The sequence below is a fragment of the Etheostoma spectabile genome, chromosome 20, assembly GCF_008692095.1.
Source record: "Etheostoma spectabile isolate EspeVRDwgs_2016 chromosome 20, UIUC_Espe_1.0, whole genome shotgun sequence".
Lineage (NCBI taxonomy): Eukaryota > Metazoa > Chordata > Actinopteri > Perciformes > Percidae > Etheostoma > Etheostoma spectabile.
This window is the reverse complement of record NC_045752.1, coordinates 8965023-8977413: the sequence shown is the minus strand read 5'-3', so window position 1 is coordinate 8977413 and position 12391 is coordinate 8965023. Positions and strand designations below refer to the sequence as shown.

General features: G+C 39.3%; 2 protein-coding genes across 5 annotated transcripts in view; one reads left to right on the top strand and one right to left on the bottom strand.

Annotated features, from left to right (window-relative positions):
* The first annotated feature begins 92 nt into the window (after positions 1-92).
* On the top strand, positions 93-4919 carry itgb1bp1 (integrin beta 1 binding protein 1). 4 transcript variants are annotated; one of them, XM_032500086.1, is made up of 7 exons: positions 93-343; positions 1744-1859; positions 1991-2069; positions 2150-2280; positions 2369-2461; positions 2790-2939; positions 3798-4919. In XM_032500086.1, exons 2-7 carry the CDS (start codon positions 1788-1790, stop codon positions 3861-3863), a joined length of 591 nt encoding a protein of 196 aa, XP_032355977.1. In that variant the 5' UTR covers positions 93-343; positions 1744-1787; the 3' UTR covers positions 3864-4919. The 4 variants fall into 4 exon arrangements, with proteins under 4 accessions (XP_032355977.1, XP_032355974.1, XP_032355976.1 ...); XM_032500083.1 differs by having other exon boundaries at positions 99-343; positions 3792-4919; XM_032500085.1 differs by having other exon boundaries at positions 123-401; positions 1746-1859; positions 3792-4919.
* Positions 4920-5219: 300 nt separating this feature from the next.
* The window catches only part of asap2a (ArfGAP with SH3 domain, ankyrin repeat and PH domain 2a), a 57104-nt gene continuing 49932 nt past the window's right edge, over positions 5220-12391 (bottom strand). The window contains exons 23-29 of the mRNA XM_032500087.1: positions 12303-12391; positions 11243-11395; positions 10567-10669; positions 9797-9852; positions 9569-9648; positions 8466-8585; positions 5220-7079 (exon numbers count right to left, since the gene is read on the bottom strand). The exon at positions 12303-12391 is cut by the window's right edge and continues 146 nt beyond it. Of these exons, the coding sequence (XP_032355978.1) occupies positions 7005-7079; positions 8466-8585; positions 9569-9648; positions 9797-9852; positions 10567-10669; positions 11243-11395; positions 12303-12391 (676 nt within the window). The 3' untranslated portion in view covers positions 5220-7004. The remainder of the gene's footprint in view (positions 7080-8465; positions 8586-9568; positions 9649-9796; positions 9853-10566; positions 10670-11242; positions 11396-12302) is intronic.

Genomic DNA, 12391 nt, shown 5'->3' with positions numbered 1-12391 from the left:
TTCCGGTTGTGTGCCAAAATAAAGCCGACGCGAAATCAAAAGGGTTGACACACAAAGTTCCGAGACAGCCGTGGGCCGGTTTTTGCCGTAACGTATTTGCATTATTAAAACGACTAAAATGTTACAAGGGGCAGGGTACTCATACATATACAAAAACACTTTTCTGTAGGCTAAAGCTTTTTACACGCTTAACAATATATATTATTCACAGGCGTCTCGTCTCAATACTCAACTTTAGAGTTAATGCTTTTTTTGGAGTAGCTAGTTTGTCGCGTCCCCTTTAAGTGGTGTTGGGTGTAGGCTGTGTGAAACTCGAAGGGACGCTAAAAGAGTCAAACTGAAGGTAACAGTTCTTTAAACAATTTTTACTCCAACGACACGTTTAGACTGTTTAAAAAGATATATTTTTTTTAGATAGATAGATTTAGCAAACTACCATGTGAACGCTTTCAACTTCAGTGTGAAACATAATGCGGTGGGGGACATTTAAGGTGGAGTAGGATGAGTTTTATCCAAACCTTTTCTTTTTGCATGTAAAATATAATATAGCAAATGATGAGCCTTCTGCTGAGCATGTAACGTTAAGTTAGTTAGCAAGATAAATCATGCGTTCAAGTCAAAGCTAACCTGTTTATTTTGGTGTATAATTTAAGTCTTGGGGGGGGGGGGCTCTGTTCTAAATGTTTTACGCTCCCTCCCCTCCTCTCCCTCACCCCAGTACGGATGCACCATAGAGGTTTTGTGATGGATGTTAGAGCCTAGAGTAACATTTTGCTCTGATGGAGGAAGGATATTACAATAGCAGGTGTAACAGATAGGGTGGCTTCCAATTTAACTGGTGCCCCTTCAGGAGAAGGTAACCACAAAGGAACTATATAGGCTATGTATTACAGTGTTTGATTAGCATATTATTGTTACGGTGAGCAGGTGTTGTTTTATTTATATATATATATATATATATATATATATATAGCTTCACTAAACATGACACACTAGACTTTAAACGTAGCACTCAACAACATTGCTTATTTGTGACAATCACATAGCGACAGTAATCATAATTAGCAAGGACCCATGTTTCACTTACTTCTCAAACATACACACTCACTTCCGTTTTTGCTAAATGTATTCGTGTTGTGGCTTTTGTATTTGTGTTGAACCGTCCCTGCCACCGCATTTAACAGCTGGTTCTCTTAACACAGCCTTCCTGTTGAATGGAGAGGTACATAAATGGTCTTCTCACAAAAGCTACTGGATTCACGTTTTTCTTTTGAGGGCCTTTCCAACTAAGTTGCTGATATTTTAAAGCATCTTTGTGTTTATTTTAATTAGGATTTCTGTGTGTGTGTGTGTGTGTGTGTGTGTGTGTGTGTGTTGGTGTGTGGGTTGTGTGTGGTGTGTGTGTGGTGTGTGTGTGTGTGTGTGTGTGTGTGTGTGTGTGTGTGTGTGTGTGTTAATGACTGTTTTGTCTTGTTCAGGTTTCTCTTGCAGAGACCTAGATCATAATGAGATTTTCTGAATTAATAAGCTGAACTAAGTAGTTAAAGCGTAACACTCCTACAATGTGAATAGCTGTGACAGTAACAGTTGAACCATGCAAAGGGTAGCTACAAGTTTGTTATGTAGCCGAAAGTACACACTCTTGTTTATCCATTATTCAGAATTTAGACTATATTCAATTATTCATCATCTCTATTGAGGCCACTTGTGGAGTGGTTAACACATCAGTCGTTGATGATTCAGACTCGGTGAGGCTGGATGGCTGGTTGCAGTCGTCATGGTGAAGGATGTTCCGGAAAGTCAAAAAGCGCCACAGCAGCAGCAGCTCGCAAAGCAGTGAGATCAGCACCAAAAGCAAAGTACAGCAAACACACACACACACACACACACACACACACACACACACACACACACACACACACACAAATTTTAACAGAGCCACTTTCTCCTTGTTGAGCCAATACCCTCTCATGTTACTGACTCCATATAGTCTGTCGACTCCAGTTTGGGAGGACTCTCCAGATCCAGTACCGTCGCCAGCCTCGATACAGATTCCACCAAGAGCTCAGGTCAGTCAACTAGTCATGGAAGTTAAAGGTTTTCACTACTTTTTTCTTTTCTGATTGATTTTTTTTTATGCCCTCCATAGGTAACAGCACATCTGAAACATGTGCTGAGTTCCGTGTAAAGTATGTGGGAGCCATTGAGAAGTTACAGTTTGACATGAGCAAGACCCTCCAGGAGCCTCTGGACCTCATCAACTATATTGATGCCACTCAGGTAAGACACTGGAGAGACACCCTTCAAGTCGGCTTACAGCAGTTAATATCACACAAAGTTTTTATACATTTTCTGCTCCTTTTCACAGCAAGATGGAAAGCTGCCCTTTGTGCCGGGAGACGAAGAGATGATTCTGGGAGTGTCAAAGTACGGAGTCAAAGTGGCGTCACTGGACCAGTGTGTGAGTAGAAAAGCAATAGAAAAGTTCCTTTACTGGGGCCCAACCAGGTGAGCCATCAGGGCGGTGGCTCACCTGGTTGGGTGGGTGCACTATGTCCTGGGGCTCAGTCCTTGCTGCCGCGGCCCGGGTTTAATTTTAACCCGGGGCCCTTTACTGCGTGTCATCCCTTCCCTGGTTCTGCACAAAGCTGTCTCAAATATTTGTTTACTTTAGTAACGGATATTTACCTTTGAAGCCACATTGATTGATGATGGTTATCTTTCTTAACCAGGTAATACAAATGAAGAAATGTATGCTAAAGTCCTTTTAATTATACCTTTATGTCCAGGATGTGCTGCACCGGCACCCTCTGTACCTGATAGTGCGTATGCTATGTTACGATGACGGACTAGGTGCAGGGAAGAACCTCCTGGCTCTCAAAACCACCGATGCAAAGCAAGAGGAGTGCAGCATCTGGGTGTACCAGTGCAGCAGCTCGGTGAGTGTGACAAAAGTATAAGATGAGACGTATTCTGGATTTGAGATACAGTGGCTTGTATACGTTTACACACCCATGCTAAAGTTGACTAAAAAGAGGAATGAAAAAAACAATCTTTTGGAAATTTATCTTAATGCCTTAATTGGAAAAAAAATTGGAAAAATCCACTCTTTAAGGACACTAATTTTTTTGTGAATGAATAATATATTGTAAATAAATAAATGTTCTTCCTTAACATACAGGGGGCATAAGTAACCCTTATCTTAAATTCCCATAAAGGTAAGCAGAGTTTGATTTTTAAAGGCCAGTTATTTCATGGATCCAGGATACTCTTCATCCGGATAAATTTGAATTCAAATAGAGCCACATCATCACATACACTTCACCATACCTAGAGAATGGCATGGCAGTTCCCCATGCCATTCTCTAGGTATGGTGAAGTGTATGTGATGATGTGGCTCTATTTGAATTCAAATTTAAGATGTTTAAGATGTTATTTTTTGCAAATAAAAAGATTTATAAAAATAAAGAAATAAACAAAAAAAGATCATCTCTCAGTGCAAATCAAACTATCTATTAGGCTAACTGAAATAATCTTGGATCCATGAAATAACTGGCCTTTAAAAATAAAAATCTAACTGCCTCTATGGGAATTTAACACAGGGGGTACTTACTTATGCCCCCTGTATATTAAGGAAGAAGATTTATATATTTACGAAACATGATTCATTCATCAAGAAAATTGGTGTCCTTAAAGGTTGGATTTGGTCTTCTTTTTAGTCAACTTTAGCATGGGTGTATAAACAAGCCACTGTATTTCCCCTGCGTGTTATCTATCATCTCTCTGAACAGGAGCAGGCTCAGTCCATCTGCAAGGTGCTGTCTGCTTCCTTTGACTGCGCTCTGACATCAGAGAAGTCCTGAGAGCAGGACGGGACCTGAGATCTGTCTAGATGAGAAATGAAACAAACGACAAAATCAGCAAAAGTATATCAGAAGATTCGCCAAAAATTTAAATTATTTCCCTTTTGTCCAAATTTGCTTTGTTTCCTGGAGGACACATCTTGTCTATTTTCCATGTTAGTTTGCAGGAAAACAATCACTTAAGCCTTTGTATTGATGGCAAAGTCACGTCAAGCTCAGTTAGTGGTACGTACTATCACCCGACTATCATTCTCCGGTTGAGACAAGACTGTGAATTTGTTTCCTTCACCTCGTGTGTTCCATTGACCGTTCACATAAAGTCCAGAGCAAAAAAAGTAACGTTTAGGAAAAAAAAGCAAATTGTTGCATTTTTTTTTTTTTTTTTTAAGCATTGGAGTAAGCGAACAATGTAAATGATTCATAGTTAATGTAAGTGATGGTAGAAAATGGTACATAATGTCTCCACCCAGCTGTGTCAATGTGGGAGACATTTTTCAGAAGAGGAAAATACCCGGTACAAACATTACAACATGCAGTTTGTTTATCTTAATGTGGAAACCACTCAGATTGCTTTTGTGTTGTTGTGTATGCTGAAACAAACAGTATTGGCATAACAGTCACTTTTTTGACTCGAAGGTACATTATACAAAGCTAAAATCTTAACCGTGTGAGTGAAGTCTTTTTTTGTACTTGTGAGATATACTCATTTTTTATTACAGTTTTGACTTTTAATGTATCTTGTTTTAAAGGTCTTTCTACAGAAAGTTTCTTGGTACCAAAGACATTTTTTTTTAAATTCTTTGTTTTTATGCAGTGGACAAAAATGTATTAAGTACATTAGACTTATTGAAACCACATAAACCCTAACTGTTAGGCTGTTAGATTTTGGAGGAAAATGCATGTTTACAGTTGTGGTACTTACTTACTCCACAGTGTATATAATAATAGCCCATTCCTCCTTATTCTGTCTTCCTTTTCAGCGCTGTCCTTTTAAGATTGGGTTGAAAATGTGAATTAAAGAATTTGATCTGGTACAATAAAGGTTTTTGTTTTGTTTTTGAAGTGTAATTTATCCTTTTTCTTTTAGTGTCATCTTTAGCCTTTGTATGTTTTTACATGTACGCAACATGCTGAAATATTCCCCATCAGAGGGAGCTCTTGATACATCATCTGACTTAGTTTGATATGAATCACACCAGTCAAATGGTGTCATATTTTTTTAAATGTACTGTTTAAATAAACAATTTTTCGAGACTGAAATATCCCCAAATAAACAAGATTTGGTATCAGCAATAATTTAGTAAAAGTGGACATTGTTTACACAAATACATTTTCTTTAAGAAACAGAGCAAAGCCTTGTTTGTTCATATTTTATTGTTCCAGTTTCATTTTCCCTTATACTTGCACAGAGTTAAGAGTCGATGCAGTGATCCACAGACAGTTAATGAGAATGAATTGAGTTTATTTTCCTAGTTGTGTGTGTTTCTTTGTGTATTCAGTACACACAAACACACAGAGGTCCAGCTGAGGTTGTATCTGTAACTGCTCATCACCACAGCACAAAGACATTTACTGCCCAGGGTTAACTTTTCTTTACATATAAATATCAGAAAATCAAATCTATTTACATGAATAGATTATTAAATCTTCCTGTTTTTAGTGAGTTCATTAAACACGAAGAGAGTATCAGTTACGATGCACTTCTCTTTATTAACAAATCCACGGAAGGCTCTGGTTTTCCGGTTAAATGCCTAAATATCAACATTATGAACAAAGAAAGTTGCTCTGCAACCAAAATGAAGTTATTACTACATTTATTTATATTTCATAACACTACTGATAAACCCATCTTTCTACATTATGGGACCCCAGAGGTGTACGGATATAGGAGGGTAAGATGAAAGGAAGGATATTTCTTTCTCTGTATAATGTCAAAGATAGAGACTAAATTCAGCTCATTTGTGAACAAAAAAAAAAAAAAAAAAACAGCAAAAAGTGAGCGCTCTTAAAGGCAAGCGGAAGCAACAAAAGTCAGAGAGCCAATTCCTACTTTTCATCACATTCCCGTGTTCTTTTTATCTCCTCTTTCTTCAATATTCTTTTATTCTCAGCTTATTCTGTGCAGACGAGACAGGCAAACACAAACCCTTCCTGTTCCTCTAATAAGGCGGGTGACACGCGAGGACAGCTCGAGGTGTCAGACTCGGCATAAAGGTAATTACTGGCTGCTGCAGCTCCACTCAGTGTCAGCCTTCAACCTAAAACAGTCCTGGAGGAAGAACTGGAGTGTTGCTGTTGAATATTATCCTCTACGATGAAACACTGCAGACTGTGTGTGTGTGGAAAAGCTGTTCCATCCCTCCACACACCTGGGAGAAAGTGGTTTCTTGCAGGTGTGATGAGTTAGTCTATTTTTTAATTATGTTTGCCCCCTTTCAACACCAGTCCATCTTTAAAATGGGGACAAGGAAACAATCCCTCAGGTGTAGCTTCTAGCACATTCAAGGTTAATTTAGCACCATGAGAAAACCTCCACACCGAAGGCTTACTACAGAGTTGAATGGTCGCACCTATAAGCAGGTAGGCATTTAAAACCGCTCATGCACAGAAGTTGAATGTAAGCATGTTGACTATTTTCACATTTACTGTCGTTAGTAAGTTAAAATACATTGCTGTAGTCTTCATAGTGCTATCTGTACAATGCAGCTGAACAGAAAATGGATGAAATGAATACTGTACATATTAACCTTCATTACGTTGCATGTCGTCTTGTGTTGTAACAGGGATAAAGCAAAGCAAAGTGCATTTATTGCTAGAGGTCATTCACTACAATCATTGTTTTTAAATCTTAAAGAGTCTTTGTCAGAAACATTAACAGCAAGCATTAAAACCACATACAGTCCCATGACACCTTGCAAAGGAATGACACCCAGACTTTCTGCTATGGTTGCCCTGACGACAGCCATACTAAGTTGCAGCCGAGGGAGTTTATCCAGCAGTGACACTAAGAAGCTTGCAGATGATGAAGTCAACAACAAACAGTGGGACGATGGTGGATGTTTTTTGCCAGCTGGCTGGACAGACGGGTGAAGGAGCGGCGCTGCATCCCTCGACTCTTCCTGAGGCCCTGAGAGGAATGTTTCAGTCAGCAATGAAGTGTACAAATGTCACCGGGAAGGCTCCTCTTCTCATCGGATCACCTTCAATGTGGCCCAGCTGTGAAGAGGGAAGACAGAAGCGACGTCAGAGGATGATAAAAGGTAGCTAGTTGTAGTCATGTTGGGTTTGAGTCTACAAAATAAGTTATCTAGAGCACATACACACAAGTAAAACACCACTAAACACTAGGGCTGGGTTTTCCAATGATTTGCCATTGAAAGATTCAATATCGATTACTAAAATCCCACGTGAATCTCAGTGAATATGTGCACTAAAAATTATGTGTACACTTGTTACTTGTAATAAAAGGGTATAGTTGTGTAAAATGTCTATGTAGCAGAAATCAAGGTTATTACAACATACAGAAAAAGGTTCTCCTGAGTTAGTCTGCAATTATCGTAGATGAAAGCTGTATGTGTGGGAGAAATCAAATGTGTAATCTATAGTTTAAAAATAAATCTGAGAACTGCTATATAAACTTAACATTTAAGTGCATTAGGAGATCATTGCCAATATCTATTACTACTAAACACCATCTAATGGATAACACATAGTGGACTATGAGAGGCTAAAACACAATTAACATCCAAATAATATTTAAAACGACATTCCCACATTATCATTTATTACCTTGGTCGATAATGAAGATAGTACTTATTATGTCCATTTAAGTCATTTTAAACGTCTTCTATACCTGAAAATAAAAAAGCTAGGACGTGTTTCTGCTCCAAAAAAACAAGGCTGAAAGTGAAACATGCCATTGAGGAAATAAATACAGAATAATAAGCAATTTTGTTACACAGTCTGTTATACAGTCTTCACAACAAAACAACCTTCTGTCATTTATTTTGACTTCTCTTATGAAATAAATGTATACTCAGAAATGAATAATGAAAATGTGTAGCTTGAGTCATATAGTACAGTAACGTTTTCCAGCTAAGAGACCAACGAAGCACCACAGTGACACTCACTACAGCTGACTTCATCTCCTCTTCGTGCTGCCAGTCTACTGTGCTTTCATTTCGATATTTCAGAAACACAAAGAGTGATAACGCTGTTGAATAAAGGACAGAGAGGGAGCATGGCAGGGACCTCGGGGGACTTAAGGGTCCATGCAGGGACAGAGAGAGAGAGAGAGCGAGAGACTAAGTACGGTCATATCTGCAGAGGTTAGAGGAAAACAAGTTGCAGCTGGTCGCTCCTCACACAAGGGGCTCCACAGAGGAAGCAGCAGCAGGCGGAAAAAAAGGAGGAGGGGGGGGATATCAGCCTGAATGAGGTCATGGCTTTTTGCTTTAGCCACCATGGTTACTGAGTGCAAGGACATCCATATGGTAAAACTGGGACCAGAGTGGGACAATAGCTAGACTGGGAGCACTTTGTGCTTTAATTTGACAACAAGTATTCAAAATGGAAAAGAGATACTGCATGAGAGATACTGACCCACCACTCCTGGTCCTCCTCTCCATCCACCACGATCACCTCGCCCTCAGAGAAGGTCAGCTCGTCTGGGTTGTCGGCAACACAGTTGTAGATGGCTTTCACTCGCTTCGGCCTCTGCTTCTGAGAGGCAGAACAAAAGCACACAAACAAGTTTGTGCACAGGAGAGAGAAATGGTAGAGAAGATTTGGTGTGTGCATTCTGTATTGTGTTGCCTTTTTTTCCTATCTTTTGTACTAACTATTAACTTATTATTATTATTATTATTATTGTTGGGAACTAAAGCCAAGTTACACAGAGAAGATGAATTCAGTGAACTGTATGGTGTCCAATTACATTACAAGACAAAGCTCCCTGGGACGACCGTGTACAGTCTTCTGGTTTTGTTCCTCTTTCTCAACCAACCCATTAAAAGGTTCGGGGGAGTTTTTTTTTTTTTTTTTTACAAATTGAGGATCTAAGGACGAAGGATTGTAAAGCCCTTAGAGGCAAATTTGTGATTTGGAGTTAATAAAGGCTGAACAAATTTTGTTTTTTTAGGATTTGTCTCTAGTGTTTCACTTTTTGTATTTTGTACTACTTCTGTGTAGTTTTTGCACCTCTGACAGAAGGAATTAATTAATGAATCAATCTAAGTTCAATTTGATTGAAATTGGATGTAGCGGATGTAGCGGACCTTGAAAACCCTTGATTTATCCAGTGATAACATGCAACTGGTACAGCACAGGCTATGAGACAAAGGCACAAAATCAAAAGAAAAATCCTAGGACTTTCCATTGACTGACAAACTAAAATTAAAGTAATTGTTATTCATTATTGCAGGCTAGAAAGATGTAAATATTGTTCCACCTTGAAAAACCTAAAAGGGAGCTAAAAAGCTTCTCTACAAAAACTGAGAAGAAGCTCTTTCTACTGGGCACTGGAAACACTGAGCCAACAGCTCAACCTGCGGGCCACTGAAGGGGATTGTACAACACTGATAATGGAATAAACCATGACTTGGAAAAACAGCAGCCAGAGGATCTTTGCAACGGTATGAATGATTAAGCACTTTACAAATAAACAATATCTGGATGATAATGAGCAGGAAGAATAAGGGACTCACAGGGTAGGCCTTCCTCGGCGTGGGGGCTGGAGGCAGAGACTGACCCATGGAGTTCTGGGGGCATCCTGGCACTTCCTTAGCTGGAACAGGAAGAGGAAATTATATCACAACGACAACAAAACTTTCCACGTTTCCAAAGAAGAAACAGAACCTGACATAATGTTAACGGAACTTTCTGGACACTGGACAGAAAACTGATATTTTTATCTCTCTTATCTGTATACTCACCGGGTCTTTCAATAGATGTAGTTCGATTTAGAGGTCTGTTGAAGCTTTTATCATTGCTGTAAAACAAAATAAAAATGTACTCGCAACAGAGAAATAATCATATAAAGTCACAAATCTAATAAAAACTGTCCAGCTATTGAAGACTCAACAGCTCTGTCACAGATTTACTACAGCACTATCGGCCCTGTGGAAGACAAAAAAGACAAAAGGGCGACTGCCAGAAAACTAATGAAGCGGCTAAACAGCAGCCATGTCGGCTCATTCCTCTTAGGAAAAAAACACCACCTTTCAAGCATTAGACAGCAAGATACACAACCCTGGGGTATAGCACGATGTTCCCGTGTATGTGTTGTAATTTATATGTATCTATTGTTTTCCTGTGTAGCTAAGCTGCAATAGCGCCACTGAGCACTGACTGCAGAATTAAACACTTTATTGTTAACATTAAATTAATAGTTGCAGACACCTTGAAAAATTGTGTTAGCCATGTGCACACATGCCCCCCTCCCCTCACCCCTTCCCTGTTTCCTCTTAACATAAGCTGAGCTGTTACATTTTATTGTTGTTATTGTTTTGAGTAAAGTTTTGATCTGTTGTCTGTTTTTTATTGTTTTCGGCATATTCTGTTTTAGGTGGGTTTTTTCCCCCCCGGTTATTTATTATGCTTTTATCTTATGTTGTTATCTATATTTGTACAGCACTTTGGGGCAGTAGTGACAGTTTGTTAATGTGCTATATAAATAAACTTTGACCTGTGACCTTGACCTTACCCTGCAGGGGATTTAGGTGGCCCTGCTCTGGACCCCGGTGGTCCCTGGCCCGACTTGGACTGTATGCTCATGGCCTCCATCTTTGCCACAGGAGGACCTAGACCTGGGCATCCAAAAATAAATCATTACACCGGGTTTTAGTGACACAGTTGTTGTTTTTTTGCATGAGAAATGATTAATCACTTATTCACAACTACTTCATCTCTTGTATTAGTTCAAATGGAATTATCAATAATGACAGCAATCATTAGTTGTAGCTCTGGTTTTGAAGCTGCAAGTCTCCCCAGTTTTGTTTGCTTCACGTTAATCATACAATCTGGATTATGTCCAAAAATATATGTATTGATTTTAAAATTATATATTTTTTTTCAAATTCAACTGAAAAATGTAAGTAATCAATTCAAATAATTTGATTAAAGGGATAGATTGTCCAGGTACTTGCATCACAAACGTATAACATTGTGATTTAGTTTTTTTATTTTATTTAGGCAGATGTAATCAATACATGGGCTGTGAGTCTAATAATAAAGGCTCACAGTAATGTTTTCAGTAAACACTGAATATTCACATACATAAACAGACTACTTTGAATCTAAAACACTATTTAAAAAAATATAACTTCACTGTAGCAATGGTCTAGTTTAAGAAAGAGGAATGGGTCTACTGGGGTTCATACCTCCGGTTGAAGTGAGTCTTATGGGAGGAACAGGAGGGTGCATGTTGGGGGGGTCTGAGGACGACCTCTGTCGGCCACCCAGGTCTAAAGAACCAGGCTTCCAGCTGCTGGACCCTGAAGACTGACCAATCCCCGCAAGACCGGATAACTGGACTGAGACAGAGAGATGAAGACAAAGAAGGGTTATTAAGATGAAAAAAAAGTGCACTGCACTTTGCCAGAACCAGTGTCCTCTTTAAAAGTCAAGCTGTTTCTATTTGAGTGTAATTGAAAGCGGCAGTTAATGGGGAGAAGGAATGTGCAGAATGCCAAGGCTAGGGGCTGTGGTGTGGCGAGGTGGGCAACACAGCTGGTTGTTTCCCCTCCGCTCTGTTGGCAGCACTCCAGATGGCCACTAAAGTTATTAAAGACCGACTGTGGTGTACGTGTCACAAGATGGTTAGGCTGTAAAGCTATGATGAGGTTTTTCTTTAGCAGCACATCAAAAGACTCATTAGAAAAGGTTTTAACTTTTCTTTTCATCTAGTCCTCTTTTATTACATTACATTTGGTATCCCAAAACACTTATTTCCAATATAAAAAGTAGCCCTGCCCTTTAGATTTGAGATAATTTGGATGCACAAGGCCAATTTCATATAGCAAAGGGGTCAACAACTTTCTGCAAAAGCTGCCCATTCATCTCCAATGTGACTTTTCCCTGCTTCAGTACCCAGAGACATCTGTGGTGTTGAAACAGGTCAAAAAGTCACTAAGACCTGCATAGTAATTAAAACAAAGGCTTTGGAAACCAGGGCCAAAGGAGACTAGGCCATCACTTACTGTAGATCTAAACGAGGTTGTTCCTCCAGAGCATATTTTATAAATATCACTTCCCTGAGGCCGAGAAATAGGTCAGACTTGGGACAGAAAGGTTATCAGATTTAGCTGATCTTTTTCCTCTCTTCATTGATATAAATGTTAACATATTCATAAATCAGGATACTCCATTTTGCCTACAAATACTTCCATCTACATTTGCCTTCCATTCTTAAAGTTCTGACGCTGCCATGTCTGAGCTTACCCAGGTTTCTCGGGGGCAGGGGTGGAGCAGAGGTGGTGGCAGACTGAGGCGAGTTGGTGTTGAGGATGGTGCCATAGGTTTCGTTGTTG

Bases quoted from the DNA above. Each gene is read 5' to 3' on its own strand.
- itgb1bp1 (XM_032500083.1), top strand. From the start codon at position 1,788: ATGTTCCGGAAAGTCAAAAAGCGCCACAGCAGCAGCAGCTCGCAAAGC. The intron at 1,860-1,990 runs GTACAGCAAACA...GACTCCATATAG, and splicing joins AGATCAGCACCAAAAGCAAA to TCTGTCGACTCCAGTTTGGG. The intron at 2,070-2,149 runs GTCAGTCAACTA...TGCCCTCCATAG, and splicing joins AGATTCCACCAAGAGCTCAG to GTAACAGCACATCTGAAACA.